Source organism: Panicum virgatum, chromosome 1K, assembly GCF_016808335.1.
Source record: "Panicum virgatum strain AP13 chromosome 1K, P.virgatum_v5, whole genome shotgun sequence".
NCBI classification, from domain to species: domain Eukaryota; kingdom Viridiplantae; phylum Streptophyta; class Magnoliopsida; order Poales; family Poaceae; genus Panicum; species Panicum virgatum.
Window position 1 is genome coordinate 53704898 of NC_053136.1, and position 24731 is coordinate 53729628.

Here is a 24731-nt window from a genome sequence, read left to right on the forward strand (position 1 = left end):
AGTCCTCTAGTTGTTTCTTGAATTATCCAATCCAACAACCACGCTAAATCAACTGAGGAACTCATGTCCCCATTGTTTGTGCAGTTTTTCTGAATTTTGGTGGACAAGCAAGCAGGTTGTCTGCTTGGTGTTTGTGCAGAATTTTCTAGACCTAGGCAATGGCATTGAAATCCCTTTTTTTTCCTGATTCGGTACGGAATTCGCTCCGATTGCAGGCGGGGCGGGCTCTATACGAATCCGCGAACCCGCCCCGCAAAATAGTTGATTGCGATGCAAGCGGCCCAGCTGCAGATTGTTTGCGGCCTACTATTGTTCACGTCGCCGAGCCCGTTGGACAAAGGGAAAAGCCCGCGGAACCCGCAAAGTCTCGCAGATGCTGTTGCCAGCGCCGCGCCGCCGTCGAGGTCTTCCACGGTTCCTTCTGTCTTCCCGGAGGGGCGGGAGCGCACGCTCGAGCTCCCGCTACTCTCGCTCCAGTCGATACCCACAGCATCGGCCGCACCGCGCAGGATGTCTCTGCCCCTGCTCGTCGGCACCTGAAGCCTCCAATCCAGCGCATCCTCCCTCTTCCCCAAGGTGAGTCCTGGATAATTACATCATCCCTCTTCCCCAAGGTGGGTGCTCGATCTGCTCATAGATCCCAACGAATGGGATTAGCCCATGGAGCCGCCGCTGGGATTTTCAGTTACCGAATCTGCGGTGAGCTTTGCCTGCTAGGTGCGCTCGGCTGCTGCTTGCTCGTCGGCACCTGGCTGGCTATTGGGTGCAGCCCGTGGTAGCTGCCTGCCAGCCTGCCTGCTTGCAGCGATACAGCCATGAAAGCTAGCTGCGCCAGTTTGCGGGTCATGCGGGCTCTCTATGTCTATCGCGAAACCCACATGATATTAGCCAGCTGCAGAGTAGAGTTAGTGGACAGCCACGAACCCGCGTGATTACTTTGCGGCCAGCGTTGCGGTCTTGCAGCCGTCCACAACCCGCCCCACCTGCAAACTGAGAATTGGCAACCAAGACGCTGTGCATCTCAAGCATCGCGCTCGCACTCACGCTTGGACGCTTGGCTTGCCTCACGGTGTGCAGCTGAAGCGCCGGCCTGTCGGGCAGAGGAACGCTTCGGTACGTGGACAGCGCGACCTGGCGTCTGGCGAGCAGCCGGACGGCGTAGTCGATAAGTCGAAGCCCTGATTCCAGGTGCCCTGCTTCGACCATGTCCATCTTCTCCGCGGTGTAGCGCAGACCATGCGGGCCGTCTCGGCGAGCGTAGGCGGGGAAGAGGGCCGTCGCGTCGAGCTGGCGGAGCAACGGTTCGATCTCCGGAACGGCTGGGAACGAGGAATTGCCGCGCCGAGACCGAAAGCCGACGCACGGGCCGACCGCGTGGCGTCGGCGTCCACCCGTAGCGGTGAACGCCGCCGGTGTGTGATGGGGGGCCGCCGGCCGGCCGGCCGGGCATGCCCGTACTGCAGCACGACGAGGACGCGCGTTCCGCCTCACCGGACACCGGCGTTGGTGTGCAACGATCGGCCAGATGCGCTCTACGCCCTAGGACCTCTACCTCCTGCGCGGAAGCCGTGAACGCCCGCGGCGGAGGTGAGCACAGCGTGATCGCCGCCGGTGGCGCGGGGCATGGGGTGGACGGTGTTTCGTTTAGTGTCCGGGGGTGGACGGTAAATGAAATACCGTCCACCCTGGGCCTGTTAAAACCGTCGGATCGGTGCTGTATGGTCAGGATTGAGTTCAAGGTAGCAGCCCCCGAGCCCCTACCGCTGGCTCACGCGCTCGGCGCCTCGGCTGCTCCAGCTCTGCGCCGCTGCCCGCTGACCAACCTCGTCGGGGAAGATAATCGACTGCGCCGCAAACCAGGAACCCCAGCCGTTCTCCGGCCGCGGAACCATCCTGTGCATGAGCAAGACTTGGATGGCTGTGAGATCTCGTTGTCCGCTGAGGCCACGACGGCGTGGTTGCCATGCCATCAATGGCGCCGGGCAGCCCGAGCTCAGGGGGGCGTCGGACCTACACGGCGATGATCAAACGCGGTTGCCGTTTCCATGCTCCTCTAATCCTCTGGACGATCTAACGCGCTGCGGTTGCTCGCCACGACTAGCTGCGCGGAGCTCCGGCGAGCTGCCGCCGGCGCCGGCCGTGAGGCGTTGGTGCGTGTCAGGCTCAACCGCGCTGGACAAGGCGGAGGACACGAGAAACGCCAGCGACTTTACGGGCGGGGTCAGGCTGGATTGCTGCCAAGATGCGCACGGCGGCTGCGGCGACACGCGCGACGAGAGTGAGAGCTTAGGCGTTCCTGAACGCAGGGCTCCGCCGGCCGCCGCATCGTCTTATTGAAGCTTTGAGATGCCACCATCTAATCAACAATTAACAGTGTCCTTGTCTCCAGCACTGCGGCGACTAATCCGTATCTGAATCGGAAGCACCACAGCAGTAACCGCCTCATCCTCATCGGAGAGCCTGGGAGCACCAAGTCCGACTAGGACAACACGTCTAGTTGCCACGCCGCCATAAAAGGCAGGGACACCCTGCGCTTCTCTCCATCGAAGGCAAATCCAAGCCAGAGCCAGCGTTGCCTTCGCCAAACGTTCAGAAACCAAACCCAACGTCCTAGTCCACGAACCTTGTCTGCAGTGCGAGACAGCGCTCACACAAGCGAAGCAATCATGGGGAACGTCGCGGGGAAGAATATTCTGACAGTGGCGATCTCGTTGCTCGCCGTCCTGGCACTACTCCTCCAGCCGTGCGCCGCCGCACGCCCCGTTCCCGGAACGGCGACCATTATTGACGGCAGCCAGAGCCTGCACCTGCCCCTCCGCGGGTCGCTACTGCGCGGCCCGGAGAGCGTCGCGTTCGACGGCGACGGCGCGGGGCCCTATAGCGGCGTCTCCGACGGCCGCGTCTTGAAGTGGAACGGGCTGGCGCGCCGCTGGTCCACCTATGCGTACAGCCCAGGCTACAACGCCAAGGCCTGCACCGCGTCTAGGACTCGACCGGCCGAAGTCACGGAGAGCACGTGCGGCCGCCCGTTGGGCCTGCGCTTCCACTACAAGTCCGGCAACCTCTACATCGCCGACGCGTACAAGGGGTTGATGCGTGTCGGCCCGGGCGGCGGCAAGGCGACGGTGCTGGCCAACGAGGTCGATGGTGTGCCGCTCCGCTTCACTAACGGCGTCGACGTCGACCAGGTCACCGGAGAGGTGTTCTTTACGGATAGTAGCACGAACTACCAGCGGTCACAGCACGAGAGAGTCACAGCTACTGGAGACTCGACGGGCCGTCTCATGAAGTACGACCCGAAGACGAAGAGTGTCACTGTGCTGCAATCCGGTATCTCGTACCCTAATGGTCTCGCTATCAGTGCCGATCGGACACACCTTGTCGTAGCACTCACCGGACCATGCAAGTTGATGAGGTATTGGATCAAGGGTCCCAAGGCGGGCACGTCGGAGCCGCTTGCCGATCTACCGGGCTATCCCGACAACGTGAGGGCTGACCTTAAAGGTGGATTTTGGGTAGCACTGCACCGGGAGAAGATGGAACTGCCATTTAGCCCAGACAGTCACCTTCTTGCTGTGAGGATCAATGCTGATGGGCAGGTGGTCCAGGTGATGAAAGGATCCAAGAGCGTAAGGCCGACCGAGGTGGTGGAGAGGGAAGGCGGCAAGTTGTATATGGGTTCGGTGGAATTACCTTATGTCGGCGTAGTTAGTGAATAGAAATTTCGCTTTTAGTTTAGGTTTGCTATTTTTCGATGTTGCTAGGCTATTAGGAGCTTGAATTTTTTTTTTACATTACATCAAGATTGTACTAGCCTAGTTTGGGTACTCGTTGAATCTCTAAAGAACGAAAGCAGCACCACGAGATCCAGCAGTAGATTGGGCCACGTCACTGCTATTTTAGCACCGTCGGATCTTGCATCGACGATCAAAATGAAGCACAGTCAGGCAGAGTCGAGTCGGAGATTCTCGACCTTTCGCGATACCAGTCGGCAGCACCCCTTAACTTCCTCATGACTGTAGAGAACGAGCTCCAGCTCGGTTGGTAGCGTTTGCCAGTGGGCACGCTGCCCACCAGCGTTCGAACCCCAGGTTCGACGTTGGTGTTCTCACCGGGACCAGTGTTTCCCAATAATTTTTACAGCCTCTCACGCGTGAAACCACAAAGGGACTGTGACGCGCCCGTCACCTACGGAGCCTTGGAGGTTTCGGTGATCTCTAGAAGGACGCGGTCTTCGTATCTGTGTGTAGTTGTAGGTCTGGTTGTACACGTGTGGTGTGTGTGGTGTGTGCGTGTGTAGGGTGGTGCGTGCGTGCGTGTATGAACAGATGCTACAGCTGTACCCAGATGAGAGGCGTCAAAAAAAAAAACTTCCTCATGACTGTAGCTCTATCCGTAATTCCGCATCACTCGCTCCCATCGAAAAACAAATCCCCAGGCAGCCCACGCTCTTGCGCCCCTCCTCCCCCCGCGATCTTCACCCACGATCTGCAAGCAGGTAACTACACTTTCTTCCTCCACTTTCTTCCTCCTCCAGTCAGGCCGATTCCGGACTTTGCCGGTCGATTCCGGACATCTCCGGCATCCCCTCGTCGATTCCCTCCGGGAGCACCTTCCTCACCACCCCCTCCATCTTCCTCAGCCCCTTGCCGAGTTCCTCCATGGCCGAATCAGCCATAATTAGACCCTACCACCATCGGCCGCCATTACAGCTTCGCCCGGAGCTGCGACCTTCCGTCGATGATCCTCCTATGGTCCTCATCCTCACCCTCCGGCCTGCAAAATCGAATCCCCAGTGAGCCCTCAACCTGTTCGCGCATCGCCGGGTCCGGAATGCGGCCGCGCCGGCGCTCGTCGGGGGCTGCGAGCATACAGCGCCGTGCCCAACCGCCGAGCGCGCCGACCCCTCCCGGGCTCGTTAGCCGCTGGTCTGCACTGCCCCGCCGCCGGCAGTGGGCTCGCCCTGCCCTGCAGCCGGCCATGGCCATGGCCATAGCGTGGTCCAGGCTGCGCCCTCCCCCTGACCAGCGTTTCCCTACGAGCCGGCGGCGCTGGAATAAATCACACCGTCCGCCCAAGCCATTCGATGCACAGCCTCAAGCATTCACCTCTCCCATCGTCACTTCTCTGATCTCCGATACCTCATCTCAGTGTTAAAGAAGGTGCACACCATGTGCTTAACAAATTGCCTGTGAAGAAGTACAGATAGCTAAAGCATGTGAATACCCATGCTTTGTCTCACTGTCAAATGTGATACTAAATCTTTGTCTGCGTGTTTGTTGGCTATAAACATAGACCACAGTGACATGCAAGCCTACCAATAACCTGCTCTTTAGTTGACACATATGCACGTTATCTCAGTGTTAAAGAAGGTGCACACCATGTGCTTAACAAATTGCCTATGAAGAAGTATAGATAGCTAAAGCATGTGAATACCCATGCTTTGTCTCACTGTCAAATGTGACACTAAATCTTTGTCTGCGTGTTTGTTGGCTATAAACATAGACCACAGTGACATGCAAGCCTACCAATAACCTGCTCTTTAGTTGACACATATGCACGTTCTCTTCTAGCCAGCCAGCACACACGATCTCTGGCTCTATCCGCATCACTCCAAAAAACTTTATTTTCTTTTGCATTATTATTGTTCCATCATCACATTTTACCCATTGTGTCATTTAGATTTACTAATTGTTCGTTTATTTCCTACTGTGTACTAATTGTGTCATGTATTATTCATAAATAGAAATGGGCAAAAGACCGTATCAATCTAATCAAGAACATAGTACCAGCCATAATAAAAGACATAAACAAATATGTTCTATCGACAATACAAATGTGAATAAAGAAATATCAAAAGATATGACACGAGCAAAAATAGAACAAAGAAAACGAAAGATAGAAGAAAGGAAACAAAATCAAATTATACAAGAAGTTACAAAACGAAGATGCCTGCAACATGACCGAAAACATGCGTACTTGTCTTCACCTCATGGTATGGTATACTTCTCATCTGAACAAATCCAATACCTGAAAGAGACATATGAGCAAAGATCCTATTTGGGAATACCTAAATACACCTGCAAATATTGCAATGCAATATTTTGGTTCGAGGAACGCAACAAATATGATACCGAACGAGGCCATGGAGAAATATTGTACTCCAATTGTTGTAAATATGGAAGAATCAAAATACCACCATTCAAAGAACCCCCTGAATTTCTAAAAAGATTATTGGACCACAAAGGAGATGGATACTCAAGACATTTCCTACAAAAGATACGTCAATATAATAGCATGTTCGCTTTTACATAAATGGGAGGTAATATTGACAAAACTATAAACCAAGGAGAAGGCCCATATGTATTTCGAATAAATGGCCAAGTACACCATCGTATAGGATCACTTTTACCCGAACCAAATAAAATTCCCAAGTTTGCTGAACTATATATCTTTGATACAAAAAATGAAATGCAAAATAGAATACGGGCTATATCTAAAGAAGATCCTAATGCAGCTGACCTTAACCCGGATATAGTAAGAGGATTACAAAAAAATGCTTGATGAGCATAATCCATTGGTAAAAATATTCCGGCATGCACGCGATCTACTTGAACGACATGGAAATATAGATGTTAGTATTAGAATCATAGGTGCTAATAAAGGAGATCCAGTACAATATGAAATGCCACATCCAGAAGAATTAGCAATGTTAATAGTAGGTGATGTGACACTTGAGAAATATGAACGAGATATTATTGTTACTAATCGAAATAGGGGACTACAACGGATATCCATATTTCACCCTGCATATTTGCCATTGCAATATCCATTGCTATTTCCATATGGAGAAAGAGGCTATCAGCTTGGTATATGTTATCATGATGCTACAACAATTCAAAGAGGTAAAAACAAGAGAAACAAGGTAACCGTACATGAATTTTTTAAATACCATATGCATTATCGGAATAATCAACCAAACCCTTATTTATGCTATGGCCGGTTATCGAAACAAGTGATAGTAGATGCACGAGCAATGGAGGATGAAGATAGACTTCAATTTATTGCAAGAAATCAAGAAAAACTAAGAGCTGAATATATTCAAGGAATATTTGATGCAATAGGAAAAGGGATGACACAAGCAAATCAAATAGGAAAAAGAGTATTTCTACCTTCTAACCATGTTGGCTGCAAACGTTATGTGATACAAAATTACCATGACGGCATAGCAATATGTCGCGTGTATGGACCACCAGATCTTTTCATAACATTCACATGTAATCCTAAATGGCCAGAAATAACTTCAACAATCATGGAAAGCGAACATCCTAATGATAGACCTGATATTATAATCCATGTATTCCATATGAAACTACAACAATTACTAGAAGACATACGGTCTGGCTCGATCTTTGGTCCTATATCAGCAATACTATATTCTATAGAATTCCAAAAAAGAGGATTACCTCATGTTCATATCTTAGTTTGGTTAGATAAAAAAGGAAATGAAATAACAACCGATACAATAAACACTTGGATATCTGCTGAAATACCTGATCCTATAAAAGATCCTTTAGGATACATACTTGTATCTGAACACATGATGCACGGACCATGTGGAGAAAAAAATTGGAATTGCCCATGTATGAAAAAAGGAAGATGCTCGAAATTCTATCCTAAGGAATTTCAAGAAGAGACCAATTTTACAGATACAGGTTTCACATTGTATCGAAGACGAGACACGGGTATATACATACGTAGAGATAATCACAACTTAGATAATAAATGGGTTGTTCCTCACAATATACAACTTCTCAAAAAATACCAAGCACATATAAATGTGGAATATGTAAATAAAAGCAAAGTCCTAAAATATTTATGCAAATATGTAAACAAGGGTCCGGAGCAAGCACATATATTTTTTGAACAAATAAAGAAGGGACAAGATACCCCAGTAAATGAACAAACCAAAGACATCGATGAAATTAAAGAATATTTGGATTGTAGATATATATGTGAATAGGACGCACTATGGAGATTACTTGGATATGAGATACACTACCATTGGCCACCGGTTGAAAGACTACCTGTTCATCTACCACTAATGAACTTAACTAAAATAAAGAAAGATGCTAAATTAAGTGATATTATCAATGATCCAAAGAAGCAAAAAACTATGCTTACAGAATGGTTTGTTACAAACAAAGAATATGAGGAAGCTAAAGAACTTACATATTGTGAGTTCCCACTCAAATGGAGATGGGATGAAACAAATAAGAAATGGATCAAACGTCAACACGGATTTAAAATAGGAAGATTATACTATGTCAACCCAGCAGAAGGTGAACGATTTTACCTGCGCATTCTCTTAATGACAGTGAAAGGAGCAACTAGCTATGCTGATCTACGGACATATAATGGTATAGTATACGAGACCTTCAAAGAAGCATGTGCCGCACGGGGATTACTAAATGATGACAACGAGTGGTATAATACATTTGAAGAAGCTACTAAGTGGGCAACACCATCACACCTTCGAAACTTATTTGCAACAATGCTTACATTTTGCGAGTTACAAGATGAAAGAGAGTTCTTTGATAGAAATTGGTGTAAAATGGTAGATGATATTGAACATCAGCTAGCACAAAAATATTATCCGATTAAATATGTTCCTAATGAAATTGAGCTCCAAAATCTGTTACTCCAAGAATTGGAACAAATATTTTGTAGAAATGGGCAAAACATACATAACTATAACCTTCCATATAGATCACAACGCTCCAAAGTAGACATCCACAATCAATTAATTCAAGAAGAATTGTGTTACAACGTGCAACATCTAGAAGAAGAGGCAAATAAATTACACTCTCAGTTAAATAAAGATCAAAAAGTTGCTTTCCATCAAATAGTACAGAGTGTTCTAGATAATAAACCAAAATTTTACTTCGTATCTAGTCATGGAGGAACCGGAAAAACTTTTTTATGGAACACAATTGTATCATATCTAAGAGCACAAAAGAAAATAGTGCTGACAGTTGCATCATCAGGAGTAGCTTCTTTGTTACTCCCTAATGGTCGCACAGCTCATTCAAGATTCCGAATACCTATTGATATAGACGAGATGTCCATATGTGACATAAAACGAGGCACAAAACTCGCTAAACTACTCATTGACACTTCCCTTGTAATATGGGATGAAGCTCTAATGACAAATAAACAATGTTTCGAAGCATTTGATAGATCTTTAAGATATATAATGTCTGAGTCCACAAAAGAAGCTTCTGATATACCATTTGGAGGAAAAGTTGTTGTTCTTGGTGGAGATCCAAAACAAATACTTCCTGTTATAGAAAATGGCTCGAAATCACAGATTATAAGTGCATCAATTGTTAAATCATATCTATGGAAACATGTAACTACTATATATCTTACAGAGAACATGCGACTCAAAAGAATCAACCAAAACACTTCAGAATACAAGGAAATTGAGTCTTTCAATAATTGGATATTAAGTGTTGGCAATGGAGATACCAAAGATTCAACTAATAATGATGATGGCTCAGACTCGGTGTTAGTACATATACCAGAAGAACTACTGATCAGAACTACAGGGCACAAAATCGGAGCACTGGTTCATTACACTTACCCTGATTTTCAGACTAATTTTCAGCATCCAAATTACCTCAAAGAGAGGGCTATACTGGCAACTACAAATGAAATTGTCGACGAAATAAATGATTACATGATAAATATATTGCCTAACCCAGAAAGAGAATATTTAAGTGCAGATAGTATATCAAAATGTTCAGATGCAGTAAATGATGCAAATATCTTATACCCTGTTGAATACCTTAATACACTCAATGCTAATAATTATCCACCACATAAATTGCGGCTGAAAGTTGGTGTTCCAATAATGCTACTGAGGAATCTTAATCAAAGCTTAGGACTATGCAATGGAACAAGACTAATAGTAACTAGCTTAGGAGACAATGTTATCGAGGCTGAAATAATCACAGGTACACATACTGGAGAAAAAACATATATTCCAAGAATAAATCTAACAACAAAAGCATCTCATTGGCCATTTACTTTAAATCGCTGTCAATTTCCTATCAAAGTTTGTTACTCAATGACTATCAACAAAAGTCAGGGACAAACATTGTCAAATGTAGGAGTATATTTAAAGAAACAAGTATTTACACATGGACAGTTATATGTTGCATTGTCACGTGTTACAAGCAAAAAGGGCCTAAAAATACTTATTGAAAATGATGATGGATCTTGTGGATCGAAAACACAGAATATAGTATACAAAGAAATACTACAATCAATTTGAAATGAATATGCATCCACTGATTACCTTCACTTTCACTTGTTTCAAATACAGATAAATATCAGTTTGCCTTCTCAAATTGAATGAGAACTACTACAAAGGGTGTGGAATTCCAAACGAAACACCAACGAAGATCACATTATAACACCTTCATCTGTTTGTGATATACCAAAAGGTACATTTGAATATTTTTAGGATACAGCTCTTTGCAAATCTATTACTTTTACCTTAAAATTAAATCTAAATTACAGCTGTTCATCTATGCTTTCTTTGGTGTCTTCCTGCAGGTATGGAACCATGGCAGAGACAGAGAGAGAGATAGTCAGCAATACTGTTGTTGTATTGCGCATTCTAAATTACAGCTGTTCATCTATGCTTTCTTTCGTGCCTTACTACAGGTATGTAACTTTTTGTTACTCTTTAACATGCTTACCTGGAAGCATAACTAAAAAGTTCCATGTTTCTTCAGGTATCTGTGCATACGTACCCTATCACTCGGCCATCCCGCTATGGGATCCTATTAATTCTGTGAAATGGTATGGTTCTACAGTACTGCCTCTTCTCTTGCTGTCTTTACATTCTTACAGCAATAATAATATATATATCTACTTATGCAGGGCATCTACACTTAGCTGAGACCGAGACCATGTCTGCGTTAACATTAGCTGCAAATCACAACACTAGTGGTTTTAGACTCCACTCGCTGTGTCCATGATAGATTAGAACATGTTGACGAATTCTCACTGCCTGCTCTGGTCCATGGATACAAAGCTTCTCGACAGTTGCGTGAGCCGTTATGCCTTTTTGACAAGGTGGAGAACCCCAGCGTTGCACTATGGAATTTTCTTATCAGCTGTTGTGTGCCTGCTTACCATGGAGATGGTGCTTTTGTTCTTTTTGTATAGAGACATGTTTCCTAATTCGTCAACTTATCTCAGTGTTCTGAATATGTGTAGTTTTTTAGGCATGCTGAAGCCTGGGCAACAGACACATGGGTGTGCTTTAAAGGGAGAGGCTGTCGATGACTTGATACCAGCAAGCGTTCTCATTGACTTCTACTCAAAATGCAGCCTCTGGGCAGATGCCTGCCAAGCTTTTAGTGAGGTTAGGCATTATGACACAATTGTGCTCAATTCAATGATCACTGTATACTCGAACTGTGGACAGACAGAATCATGAATTCTAATTTCCATCTTAAATGTTCCTTACCATTATTTTAAAAAAAGATTCCTTACTATTACATATGTGCATGTCAGCTATACTGTTAGACTACTATCTCTTCAAAAAACAGTGGTCTTACAATTATTTAACACTCCTCAAGAAACGCTGGCCTTATTGCGCGCCTCCTGTTCTAGTGATTACTTATTGTACTTCAGCGCAAACATTTGAGTATACTCTGCAAAAATTTGGTACAATAAAGTGATTGAGGGTTCGTCTAAAGCTACCACGAGGTACCAACTACCAATACCTCCCGGAGGACCGTAATTTGCTATTCCCGAGGTATACCAAATGTCTTTGCATCCAAAAAGTTCCTGCTCACCGTGAATGAAGATGAACTAGTCTCTCAACAGATTTCAGTTTCTCCTCTAAATTCACCTTTGGCCGAGCATTGATTATGCGGCAAAAGGCACTGTGCCAGCTCTATAAAACCCCTTTGCCTTGCACACTGTATTCCAATTGGGTAGGAGTAGGATGGTCTTGAGCACTCAGAGCAGGATTGATGGCTTGGGGCGTAACCTCTAGCAGGACTATATAAAATGTGTTTTTATGCAGTTGCTGCACCGAACATGGTCCAGGAAACTGAAAACGAGAATATGCAATCCAAGGCAATATAGGCGCAGGAGGGGAGATGGAGGTAGGAATGTGTTTGTTACGAAGAGGAAACGACATTGTCTATGAGGATAGTAGTGAGTCTAGTGACTAGCAGTAACTCTTACAGGGTTGGGAGGCATCGTGAACCAATGGTATAGAGTTACATCCACACACCGCTGGCCATGGACACAAGCTTGAGTTGATACTTGCAGCTCAGAAGCTTAATTAATGCCAAGAAGCAAATTAAAGCATTGTAATTTGCAGCATCATTCCTATCCGTTTTTATATAAATATAAAAAACATAGAATTCCTGCCCTTACCTTTCTTGAAGGAGTGCGCAAGATACTCTAAATTGGATTGTTCTGACATTGTCAAACGTGATTGTAATTGCAAATATTTCTTACAGTCTACTCTGGCTCATGCATTTCACTTGTTCTGTCCATTGGCAGTTTTTAGAGTAGAGCGGACTGTGTGGACCAGGGTATCTAGGTTGTACTAGTATTTTCATTATAATTTGAGTCTGAAAACCTGAAGATATTCCCGGCCTTCCTAGTAGAATACTGACTATTTGATCTCTAAAGCTGGAGCATGAGAATTGTCAAGACATCGGTCATGGGTTTACTACGTGCTGTCGGGTTGAATAAATTTTAATGATATGCAGCTGATGAAAGTGATCAATTTGACAAGAGATCCAAATACATGATCAGTTTCTCAGGCAATATTGATTGTTCAAGCCAAGGCTCTGTGTGCCACTGCCAACACCATCGATCTAGTTTGAGTATAATTCACTAAGCCTTAATTTGTCAGATCATCATAGGAACTCTGGAATCTGAATTCAGAGTTTCATCCAGAAGAAAACATATCTGATTCAACTGAAACGCATCAAAGACTATGGAATTAACGACCAAAACGCCATGTATCTGAAGCGTCGTTGCTCTCGCACTCACGCTTGGCTTGCCTCACGGCGGGCATCTGAAGCGGTGGCCTGTCGAGCAGAGGAACGCTTCGGTGGACAGCGACCTGGCGAGCAGCCGTATCATGGCGTAGTCGAAGCTCTGGTTCCAGGTGCCCTGAGAACGCCACAAGGTCCATCTTCTCCGCGCATCCCGGTGAACGTCGGCGGGGAAGAGGCCCGTCGCGTCGAGCTGGCGAGCAACGGTTGGGCGCGGCAGGCTCAGAACCGTGCGGCGGCGCGGAAGAGGTCCCGGCACGCGCCGGCCATCCCGGCGAGAGTGAGCACCGGCCATCTCGGTTTCACACAACGAACCACGGCGAGTTTGCTCTTCTATTCTATGCGCTAGATGCTCTTCAGCTCCGCGGCCGGTGTGTGATGGGGCGATGGGCGGTCGCCGGCCGGCCGGGCATGCACGAAGCGGAGCACGAGGACGCGCGTTCCGCCTCGCCGGACACCGGTGTTGGTATGCAACGGCCGGCCAGCTGTGCTCGACGGGCCTTAGGACCTCTATCTCCTATGCGGAAGCCGTGAGCGCCAGCGGCGGAGGTCAGCACGGCGCGGTTGCCATCGATGGCGCCGGTGCCAGCGTCTGGGGGTGGACGGTAAATGAAATACCGTCCATCGTCTGTGAAAACCGTCGGATCGATCGTGTACGGTCAGGATCAGACTTCAAGGTCGCGAGGCCCTCCCGCTAGCTCACGCGCTCGGCCGCTCCAGCGCTATCCAACCTTGTCGTGGGGGAGGTAATCGACGGCACCGCCCACCTGGCACGCGCGGCCGGTTCTCCGGCCATGGACGCTCGCCGCAGCTACAGACGCCGCAACCGCAGCGGTCATGAGCACCACGCGGACGGCGAGCAGCGCCGCTCCATGCCCAATGCTATCGTTACAATCGATGCCGCCGGGCGGCCCGAGCTCAGGGGATCGTCGGACGTTCACGGCCACGATCGAGCTCAGGGGATCGCCGCTTCATTATGATTTGAGTCTGAAAACCTGAAGATATTCCCGGCCTTCCTACTAGAATACTGACTATTTGATCTCTAAATCTAGAGCATGAAAATTGTCAAGACATTGATCATGGGTTTACTATGTGCTGTCGAGCACTGCATCTTGCGCGCCATCCTGTCCGTCTTCTCCAAGCATCCCGGTGAGCGTGGGCGGAGCGTCGACCTCGCGGAGCAGCCGTTCGATCTCCGAAACGGCCGGGGACGAGGACCCGCCGCGCCGAGATCGTATGCCGACGCAAGGACCGGAGCGTGTGGCGTCGGAGTCCACCCGTAGCGGCGAACGCCGCCGGCCGGGCATGCCCGTAAAGGAGCACGAGGACGCGCGTTCCGTCTCACCGGACACCGGCGTTGCTGTGCAACGATCGTGTAGGTCCTAGGACCTCTATTTCCTGCGCGGAAGCCGTGAACGCCCGCGGCGGAGGTGAGCACGGCGTGGTCGCCATTGGTGGCGCGGGGCATGGGGTGGACGGTGTGTCGTTTAGCGTCCGGGGGTGGACGGTAAATGAAATACCGTCCACCCTGGGCCTGTTAAAACCGTCGGATCGGCGATGTACGGTCAGGATTGAGTTCAAGGTAGCGAGCCGCCGAGCCCCTCCCGCTGGCTCACGCGGTCACGCGCTCGCCGCTCGGCGCCTCGGCCGCCCCAGCGCTGAGCCGCTGCCCGCTGGCCAACCTCGTCGGTGAAGATAATCGACGGCGCCGCACACCAGGCACTCCGGCCGTTCTCCGGCCATGGACGCTCGTGGGACCGAGGAACGCCGCCGGCCTGGGCGCGGAACCATCCTGTGTGCATGAGCAAGACTTGGATGGCTGCGAGATCTCGTTGTCCGCTGAGGTCACGACGGCGTGGTTGCATTGTCATGCCATCGATGGCGCCGGGCAGCTCGAGCCCAGTGGGTGGTCGAGCCCGGTTTCATGGCAGCGAGTCCCCCTTTCTACGCTCCTCTACTCAACCGGTTGCCCGCCACGACTAACTGCGCGGAGCTCCGGCGAGGCGGCGAGCCGCCGCCGGCGCCGGCCGTGAGGACAAGGCGGAGGACACCGAGAAACGGCAGCGACTTTACGGGCGGGTCAGGCTGGATTGCTGCCAAGATGCGCATGGCGGCTGCGGCGACACGCGCGAGGAGAGCCTAGGAGTTCCTGAACGCAGGGCGCCGCCGGCCGCCGCATCGTCCACTTGCAACCAGCAACGGTTGGTGCCGCGGCATTGATGCCCTGGCCTGGCCTGCTGCAAAGAGAATGGCATACTCCTATATCACAAGAACCACCCAGTGCATCAATCGAAGTATTATTGAGGCTTGGAGATGCCATCTAATCAACAATAAACAGCGTCCTCGTCTCCATGATCAGTTGCTCAAGCAATTGAGATATATGAATGGCACCACAAGGTGTCGCTTGTTCAAACCGAGCCTTTGCTGCGCCCCATTGGATCAGTTTGATTGTAGATTTGTGCAGACCTCCATTTCTTAAACTGTCAAAGGAACTCTGGAATCTTAATTCGGAGCATGATAAGCCATCTCTCCTCGAAGCTGAACCGCGGAGGCGCTAACAGCTAACTAAGGAAGAAGCAATGCACCAAGACTTGGCTCTAGTAGGTAAATACACAGTGAATTACTCCATAAAAGCTGTATCAACAAGCCTTAGCCCTTGTGAAGTGGCCCACCGCATTTCACTTGGGTAGGAGTAGGATGGTGTGTGAGACTCAGGTCAGGATTGATGCGGAGTTTCACTTGGGTAGGAGTAGCAGGACATTATATTAAATGTGTTTTGTTGGTCTGTTGGAGTTGCTGCAGCGAACATGAATTGCTTTCTCTTCAAACTGGGAGTACATATATAGGTCCAGGAAACAGAAAACGAGAAGATGCAATCCACTGCAATATAGGCGCAGGAAGAGATGGAGGTAGGAATGTGTTTGTTATGAAGATGAAGCGACATTGCCTATTTTCTGAGGGAAGTAGTGAGTCTGGTGACTAGCAATGAGAACTCTTGCTGGGCTAGGAGCCCGGGAGGCATCGTGAACCAATGGTATAGCGCTACACCAAGAGGTCGCTGTCCATGGGCACCTAGGTTGAGTAGTTGATACTGGCAGCACAGCATCAGCCTGCTTGCTATCTTGGTGTCGGGTCTCACCACATTTTACTCGGAGACGATCGGCTTATAGTTTCGTGGTGTCGATAGCAAAATCTGACACGAGTAATAATGTATCGGCAAGATCGATTGGATCTAAATTGTAATTTAGCCACTCAACTTCAACTCGGTTCAAATTTAAATGAACTAGTCTATCGACTCATGCTCCCGCACGGACTAGTTAGAGATATCTAATAATTATTGTCTGTACCCTGTAACTGGGGTACCCACTCCTACTGTGTCAAGACTCGCGTAGTTATCCGTAACTACGCCCTAAGCAGCTGAGCAGCCGGACCCCTAGGGTCCGACTCCATCTCATTGGACCAACGGTCCCGGACCCGCTTCCCGCTCGGGGACGGCTCCGGTGTCACCACGTGTCCCAGAGGTGGAAATGCTCAGCACCTTGGCTGAGGACCCGGACCCCCGCAGGTGGGTCCGGGACCTCCACGTGCCAACCGGACTCTCGTAGATGGGTGCGGGACCACCACGTGCCGATCCGGCCCCCCTTGAGCTCTTGGCTCAGCTAGCTGCTCGGGAGGGGTCCGGAGCTGCCACGTGTCACGCGGACGCGGGCGCGGACGCGGGCGCGGACGCAAGCCTTCCGCTGGAAACTCCCTCACCCACCCGCATTAAGTGCGAGTGGTTGAGGCGTGCTCTGTTGCCGCTGGGCACGGGGAAGCTTTTGTCAGTCCACACTATGGTTCGCCAGTTACCGAGGCGGCTCGTCTGTTACCGAGGCACGCAGCAGTGTCTCAGCGCCGCGCGCGTGGGCGATGAGTCATAATGACCAGCTACTAATTGGAGCAATAGTGCACGCTGCTATAGCGGACTGAGTCAGTAGTTCGGCGCTTCATCATGACCTCGACGCGCGGTTCCAGAGGCTAGACTCTACTCCGACAGGACAGCTCAAGACCATCCCTGGTCAGAAGCTACGCACGGAAGCCGACGACAAGATCTCCGGATCTGAGGCATTGAAGGCCAAAGTGTAGTTTATAATACATTGCCGGGCCCACCTGTCGGGGTCTCGCTCAGTGTACTGCTCCCCCTTGGGCTTATAAAAGGGAGAGCACGCACGGTAGAAAGGGGGGTTTCCACAGGGTTCCACAAGTTTTCACACATGTAGAGACAGGCATAGCTCCTCCCCCAGCTTGCACACAAGCTCAAGCAATACATCACACAGTGGACGTAGGGTATTACGCTCCGACGGCCCGAACCACTCTAAATCCTTGTGTGCTTCCGTGTTCTTACGCCTCTAGATCGAGCATTCCTTGACTGCCCCCAAGCACATCCTACACTTAGGATTAGGCGGGTGCATTCCGCCACCCGGCTCTGGTTTCCACACCACGACATTTGGCGCGCCATGTAGGGGCTGCTTGGCTTTCGCTTGATCATCGGCTCGGCATCACCATGAGACAGGTGGCGAGCACCCGGGGGCCAGAACTCGCGCGGCAAGCGCCCGCGTCAGCAGGATGGCGACAGCGGGTCATGCTCTCCCAGCTCGTCGTCAAGCAGGTCTGGGGGGAGCACAGCTTCAACAAATCCCAGCTTGCAGCATACCTCACTTATGTGAGGAAGCCCGCTCCGGTGGAAAGCTGACTCCGGTCGCACCAAGCCCGCTCCGGCGGAAAGCCGACTCCGGTCGCACAAAGCCCGCTCCGGTGGAAAGCCGACTCCGGTCGCACCAAGCCCGCTCCGGCGGAAAGCCCACTCCGGTCGCACTAAGCCGACTCTGGTGGCTCTCTCCGACGTTAAGCCGACTCCGATCGCACCCCCGACTCTACATCTCTGTAAGTACTACCCTTAGAGGTCCAGCAGGGAATAAAACATTTTCCTTTGTAACTAGGTAGTACTTTCGTGTGGTCCGGTCCGGTGAGCCTCCCCCGTGGAGGGGTCCGGACCTCTGCGAACCAGGTTAAGGGAAGCGCACTCACCCTCCGGGGAGGTCCGGAGCCGTGTAGCCGCTTAGCCTGGTTCCGTACCCTAAGCCTGCATGCTCTACCTCCTGTGAATGAGTGCCGTAGTACCTAGGATTGGGAACCTGGAGGTCCGGACTTTCTCTTAACCTAAAGGCCGGCCCCTTGAGCTCCGTTCACTGAGCCTAACTGTCTATCTCAAAGGATCACAGCCAACAGAATTTGGGACCCGTGGGCACGCTACTAAACATCTATCTTGAGTCATGTGCAGGTCCAAACGTGATGATGCAGCAGGTGACCCAAAGGATGGATGACGCAGGACAAGACCGTTGCGGCGCGCACCGCTGGGCGCCAGAAGCAGCCAAGTTGCTCACAGTAGTGGACCCACCTACGGGTTCTTTGCCTCTCCCGAGGCGGGCCTGGGGGCCTCTGTCGGTACCCTGCAACTGGGGTACCCACTCCTACTGTGCCAAGACTAGCGTAGTTATCCGTAACTACGCCCTAAGGAGCTGAGCAGCCGGACCCCTGGGGTCCGACTCCATCTCACCGGACCAATGGTCCCGGACCCGCTTCCCGCTCGGGGACGGGTCCGGTGTCACCACGTGTCCCAGAGGTGGAAATACTTAGCACCTGTGGCCGCGGACCCGGACCCCCGCAGGTGGGTCCGGGACCTCCACGTGGCATCCGGACTCCCGCAGATGGGTCCGGGACCTCCACGTGCCTATCCGGACACCTGTGAGCTCTCGGCTCAGCTAGCTGCTCGGGAGGGGTCCGGAGCCGCCATGTGTCACGCAGACGCGGGCGCGGGCGCAAGCCTTCCACTGGGCACGAGGCAGCTTTTGTCAGTCCACACTGTGGATCGTCAGTTACCGAGGCGGCTCGTCTGTTACCGAGGCACGCAGCAGTGTCTTAGCGCTGCACGCGTGGGCGACGAGTCATGATGACCAGCTACTAACTGGACCCTTATTCAGCCCCTAAACACCCTGTTAACCTATCATTTCATGCGCCAAAAATCCTCCAATCATCCCGAAACTTTACCACGCCATTTCTAATATATTTTCAGCCGTGCCATTAGAAAACTACCCAAAAATATTATTTCTACCTCCATATCTTAATTTCTTCTGAATCGAGCTCAACGATAAAACCTTTATTTATTTTTATTTATTGTGTGTTGGTTTGTTTGCGCCGTAGATACTGGTGTGAACGAGGGAGAACCCGTCGAGGAGTTCGCCGAGCAGTACCGCGAGCCGGAGCCTGAAGAACCATACCGCGAGAAGGAACTCCCGGAAGGATTCGAAGACGGCAAGTTCAATCTCATCCTTTGATTGCATATTTTGACCCAGTTTTATAAACACAACCTATTAGTCTGTTTTACTAAATTGTATATGCTTTGACTGCTGAAAACATGGTTGGATAGCCACCCCTTGATTTGTTATAACCATTCCTTGACCACCTAGATTAATGTCTAAATATGATTTATTCTATTTGGATGTTGATCGCTGCTAGAGCGCCGCTTAGGACCCAGTACTCATTTTATTACACTCAAAAATGGTTACAACATGCTTTATAAAAAGGAAAATACGTGAGTATTGAGAAAACGGAAGTTGGGTTATAAAGAATAAAATGTTAAGATGGGATGGATGAATGGCATTCTCTGGGTGGATTGTCATGCGTTGGAGGCTCGTACCGTTGTGGTAGAGCAAGAAGGTTGGGAGATATCCATCCTGTCACAATTAAAGACCGAGATGATGTGTCATCTTGTCTAACTCAACTATCGTGCAAACCACTCGACCGTTGTATGTGGTAACGACTTAACCTAAACCCCACTAGTTAGTCCGATAGCCATCAGGAGAGCTGAGAGCAATGGGTGATCAAGGAGAAGGGATAAGGTCGTGGTGACTTATGCCCCGGTTAAACCTCAGTGATAGGTCAATGGCCCCTTGAGGGAGCCCGTGTTGGTTAGTCAGGTCTAGTTAATGTGGGTAATAGTTTTGTTGGGATCTGCACTGACACTAAGGTGATCGTGCTGTGGTACCCCACTTGTGGGTAAAGTTGCACACCTCTGCAATAAAACCTATTCGAATAGTCGTGCCCACGGTATTGGGCGAGTTACGGCTTGGTCACACAACTAGACTTTTGAGAGGGATGTTTTCGTGGTGTGAGTTATTTTTGGAAGGTGTCTGGCAGTGTGCCGTGAGCTACAGCGGATGAGGAGACCGGTAGCATTAAAATTTGGATCCTTGGTGTAGGATCAACCCCACTTATTGTTCGGTTAAGCAAGAAACGGCTTTAAGAAAACTCTTTTCAAAAATAAACCCCTGCATGTGTAAAATCTAGCTTTACTGCAAATAAACCTCAGTCTTATCCTTGATTTATCCTGTGTATATCTATGATACCGCCCTCCGTGGATGGGGTTGGACTTGTTGAGTACTTTTGTACTCACCCGATATATATTTGTGGTTTTTCTTCAGAAGAAGATCCGGATTTCATTGTTGAAGACGCTGAGTAGAGGTTGCGTCCACGCACAACCTTGCCTGTGGTGTTGGTCCTCTGCAAGATGCTTCTGCTAGCGCATTACTCGGAGCCCGAGCTGGAGACCATCTGAGTCGTGTTGTGGTGTATCACCGTAGCTGTTTTATTACTTATTATCGTGTGTATCGAGTGTCCGCCTCCTCGGAGGTTTGTACGGTGACTGTACCACCTGATGAATAAATGTGTTATCAGCCTCCTGGGACTGATATTTATATCACATTTAGTCTCTACTTATGTGGGGACTCTTCAGTTATTTGATATTATTTTGTAATGGCATAAGTGGGTAATTTATATGAAGATTGGGGGGTTACTTTGGATTATCTTTTATAATGGCAGAGGTGGGTAATTTAGATACATGTGTAGAGAGTTACTTTAGTTTATTTTCATAATGACAAAGGTGAGTAATTTATTAGAAAAAGATAACAGATCCAATGGCTATTATGATTAGAGTTGCCGAATTGGTGGCCAGATATTTCTGATTTTTGTGAGAATTTGTAGGATTTCTTTATTTTTTTAGAATGTCCACGGATCCTAGGTGACATCTCTTGAAAGCTTCAAAAGAAGCCTCCAATTATAATAGTAAAATTAGTTAATTAATAATGTCCAGAAGCTAATTAAAGCATGCGGGCAGCAAACTTGTAGGAGGCATACTGGAGGCGAATATGGACCTTAGACCACCGAACATCTTGTACCTCGGCAATATTTGGTTTCTACAATAAAAATTTCGCGAAAAGGGAATCTTATATATATTGAATATTAAATGTAGTCTATTTGCAAAATCTTTTTCGGAATGGGTGTAGTTTTTCGCGACAAATCTAACGATAGTAATTAATTCATGATTTGCTACAGTAATGCTACATTAACCATTCTATAATTGTGTGTCAAAGGTCTCTCGAATTCATCAGGAGTCCTGTATGTGGTTTTATAATTAGATTTTATTTAATATTTTAAATTAGTAGTCAAAGTGCAACAAGTTTTCGCAAAAAAATTTCACCCCCAAACCAAACATGGCCGTGGCCCGAATTCTATTTCTGTGAACTGGCCCAGGTTGTCGACCGATCCATCAGCGAAGGCACAAGCTAGCAAACCTCTCCGTTGGCAGGGCAGCAATTCGTTCTCGTTGGCAGGTAAATCGGGGACAACCAGCGGCGGCGCTGCGGCCAGCCGCTCCTGGCCTCCTGTGGATACCACCATGTGGATCAAGGAGACGGCCACAAGGGGCGGGAGGCGCCGCCAGCTGCTTCTGGACATGCACAGCCACTGTGTGGAGCAGGCGACCTGTGAAGCGTGGGCCAGCGGGGCTGCAGCAGCTTCCGCGGCACGACGGCTTCGGGAGCACAGCAAGCCAGCGGCCGGGCGGCGGCACTTGTTTTGATTCAGTCCTCTAGTTGTTTCCTGAATTATCCAATCCAACAACCCCGCTAAATCAACTGAGGAACTCATGTCCCCATTGTTTGTGCAGTTTTGCTGAATTTTGGTGGACAAGCAAGCAGGTTGTCTGCTTGGTGTTTGTGCAAAATTTTCTAGACCTAGGCAATGGCATTGAAATCCCTTTTTTTTCCTGATTCGGTACGGAATTCGCTCCGATTGCAGGCGGGGCGGGCTCTTATACGAATCCGCGAACCCGCCCCGCAAAATAGTTGATTGCGATGCGGTTGCTCGCCACGACTAGCTGCGCGGAGCTCCAGCGAGCTGCCGCCGGCGCCGGCCGTGAGGCGTTGGTGCGTGTCAGGCTCAACCGCGCTCGACAAGGCGGAGGACACGAGAAACGCCAGCGACTTTACGGGCGGGGTCAGGCTGGATTGCTGCCAAGATGCGCACGGCGGCTGCGGCGACACGCGCGACGAGAGCGAGAGATTAGGCGTTCCTGAACGCAGGGCTCCGCCGGCCGCCGCATCGTCTTATTGAAGCTTTGAGATGCCACCATCTAATCAACAATTAACAGTGTCCTTGTCTCCAGCACTGCGGCGACTAATCCGTATCTGAATCGGAAGCACCACAGCAGTAACCGCCTCATCCTCATCGGAGAGCCTGGGAGCACCAAGTCCGACTAGGACAACACGTCTAGTTGCCACGCCGCCATAAAAGGCAGGGACACCCTGCGCTTCTCTCCATCGAAGGCAAATCCAAGACAGAGCCAGCGTTGCCTTCGCCAAACGTTCAGAAACCAAATCCAACGTCCTAGTCCACGAACCTTGTCTGCAGTGCGAGACAGCGCTCACACAAGCGAAGCAATCATGGGGAACGTCGCGGGGAAGAAGATTCTGACAGTGGCGATCTCGTTGCTCGCCGTCCTGGCACTACTCCTCCAGCCGTGCGCCGCCGCACGCCCCGTTCCCGGAACGGCGACCATTATTGACGGCAGCCAGAGCCTGCACCTGCCCCTCCGCGGGTCGCTACTGCGCGGCCCGGAGAGCGTCGCGTTCGACGGCGACGGCGCGGGGCCCTACAGCGGCGTCTCCGACGGCCGCGTCTTGAAGTGGAACGGGCTGGCGCGCCGCTGGTCCACCTATGCGTACAGCCCAGGCTACAACGCCAAGGCCTGCACCGCGTCTAGGACTCGACCGGCCGAAGTCACGGAGAGCGCGTGCGGCCGCCCGTTGGGCCTGCGCTTCCACTACAAGTCCGGCAACCTCTACATCGCCGACGCGTACAAGGGGTTGATGCGTGTCGGCCCGGGCGGCGGCAAGGCGACGGTGCTGGCCAACGAGGTCGATGGTGTGCCGCTCCGCTTCACTAACGGCGTCGACGTCGACCAGGTCACCGGAGAGGTGTTCTTTACGGATAGTAGCACGAACTACCCGCGGTCACAGCACGAGAGAGTCACAGCTACTGGAGACTCGACGGGCCGTCTCATGAAGTACGACCCGAAGACGAAGAGTGTCACTGTGCTGCAATCCGGTATCTCGTACCCTAATGGTCTCGCTATCAGTGCCGATCGGACACACCTTGTCGTAGCACTCACTGGACCATGCAAGTTGATGAGGTATTGGATCAAGGGTCCCAAGGCGGGCACGTCGGAGCCGCTTGCCGATCTACCGGGCTATCCCGACAACGTGAGGGCTGACCTTAAAGGTGGATTTTGGGTAGCACTGCACCAGGAGAAGATGGAACTGTCATTTGGCCCAGACAGTCACCTTCTTGCTGTGAGGATCAATACTGATGGGCAGGTGGTCCAGGTGATGAAAGGATCCAAGAGCGTAAGGCCGACCGAGGTGGTGGAGAGGGAAGGCGGCAAGTTGTATATGGGTTCGGTGGAATTACCTTATGTTGGCGTAGTTAGTGAATAGAAATTTCGCTTTTTGTTTAGGTTTGCTATTTTTCGATGTTGCTAGGCTATTAGGAGCTTGAATTTTTTTTTACATTACATCAAGATTGTACTAGCCTATTTTGGGTACTCGTTGAATGATTACTTATTGTACTTCAGCGCAAACATTTGAGTATACTCTGCAAAAATTTGGTACAATAAAGTGATTGAGGGTTCGTCTAAAGCTACCACGAGGTACCAACTACCACTACCTCCCGGAGGACCGTAATTTGCTATTCCCGAGGTATACCAAATGTCTTTGCATCCAAAAAGTTCCTGCTCACCGTGAATGAAGATGAACTAGTCTCTCAACAGATTTCAGTTTCTCCTCTAAATTCACCCTTGGCCGAGCATTGATTATGCGGCAAAAGGCACTGTGCCAGCTCTATAAAACCCCTTTGCCTTGCACACTGTATTTCAATTGGGTAGGAGTAGGATGGTCTTGAGCACTCAGAGCAGGATTGATGGCTTGGGGCGTAACCTCTAGCAGGACTATATAAAATGTGTTTTTATGCAGTTGCTGCACCGAACATGGTCCAGGAAACTGAAAACGAGAATATGCAATCCAAGGCAATATAGGCGCAGGAGGGGAGATGGAGGTAGGAATGTGTTTGTTACGAAGAGGAAACGACATTGTCTATGAGGATAGTAGTGAGTCTAGTGACTAGCAGTAACTCTTACAGGGTTGGGAGGCATCGTGAACCAATGGTATAGAGTTACATCCACACACCGCTGGCCATGGA

The 24731-nt window shown here is 49.8% G+C and overlaps 2 protein-coding genes across 3 annotated transcripts; both read left to right on the forward strand.

Annotated features, from left to right (window-relative positions):
• Positions 1-245: 245 nt before the first annotated feature.
• LOC120644217 (protein STRICTOSIDINE SYNTHASE-LIKE 10-like) lies at positions 246-12721 on the forward strand. Of its 2 annotated transcripts, none has more exons than XR_005663520.1 (2): positions 246-576; positions 12110-12721. XR_005663520.1 is itself a non-coding variant. In XM_039920780.1 (2 exons), the coding sequence occupies exon 2, from the start codon at positions 2667-2669 to the stop codon at positions 3717-3719; it is 1053 nt and encodes a 350-aa protein (XP_039776714.1). In that variant the 5' UTR covers positions 246-576; positions 2390-2666; the 3' UTR covers positions 3720-3824. The 2 variants fall into 2 exon arrangements, 1 of the variants encoding a protein (XP_039776714.1); XM_039920780.1 differs by lacking the exon at positions 12110-12721 and adding an exon at positions 2390-3824.
• Positions 12722-22440: 9719 nt separating this feature from the next.
• On the forward strand, positions 22441-24172 carry LOC120644225 (protein STRICTOSIDINE SYNTHASE-LIKE 10-like). The gene has a single exon (XM_039920796.1). The coding sequence runs from the start codon at positions 22919-22921 to the stop codon at positions 23969-23971; it is 1053 nt and encodes a 350-aa protein (XP_039776730.1). The 5' UTR covers positions 22441-22918; the 3' UTR covers positions 23972-24172.
• Positions 24173-24731: the final 559 nt, after the last annotated feature.

Excerpts from the sequence above, each read along its gene's own strand:
- LOC120644217 (XM_039920780.1), top strand. The coding sequence starts at position 2,667 with ATGGGGAACGTCGCGGGGAAGAATATTCTGACAGTGGCGATCTCGTTG.
- LOC120644225 (XM_039920796.1), top strand. The coding sequence starts at position 22,919 with ATGGGGAACGTCGCGGGGAAGAAGATTCTGACAGTGGCGATCTCGTTG.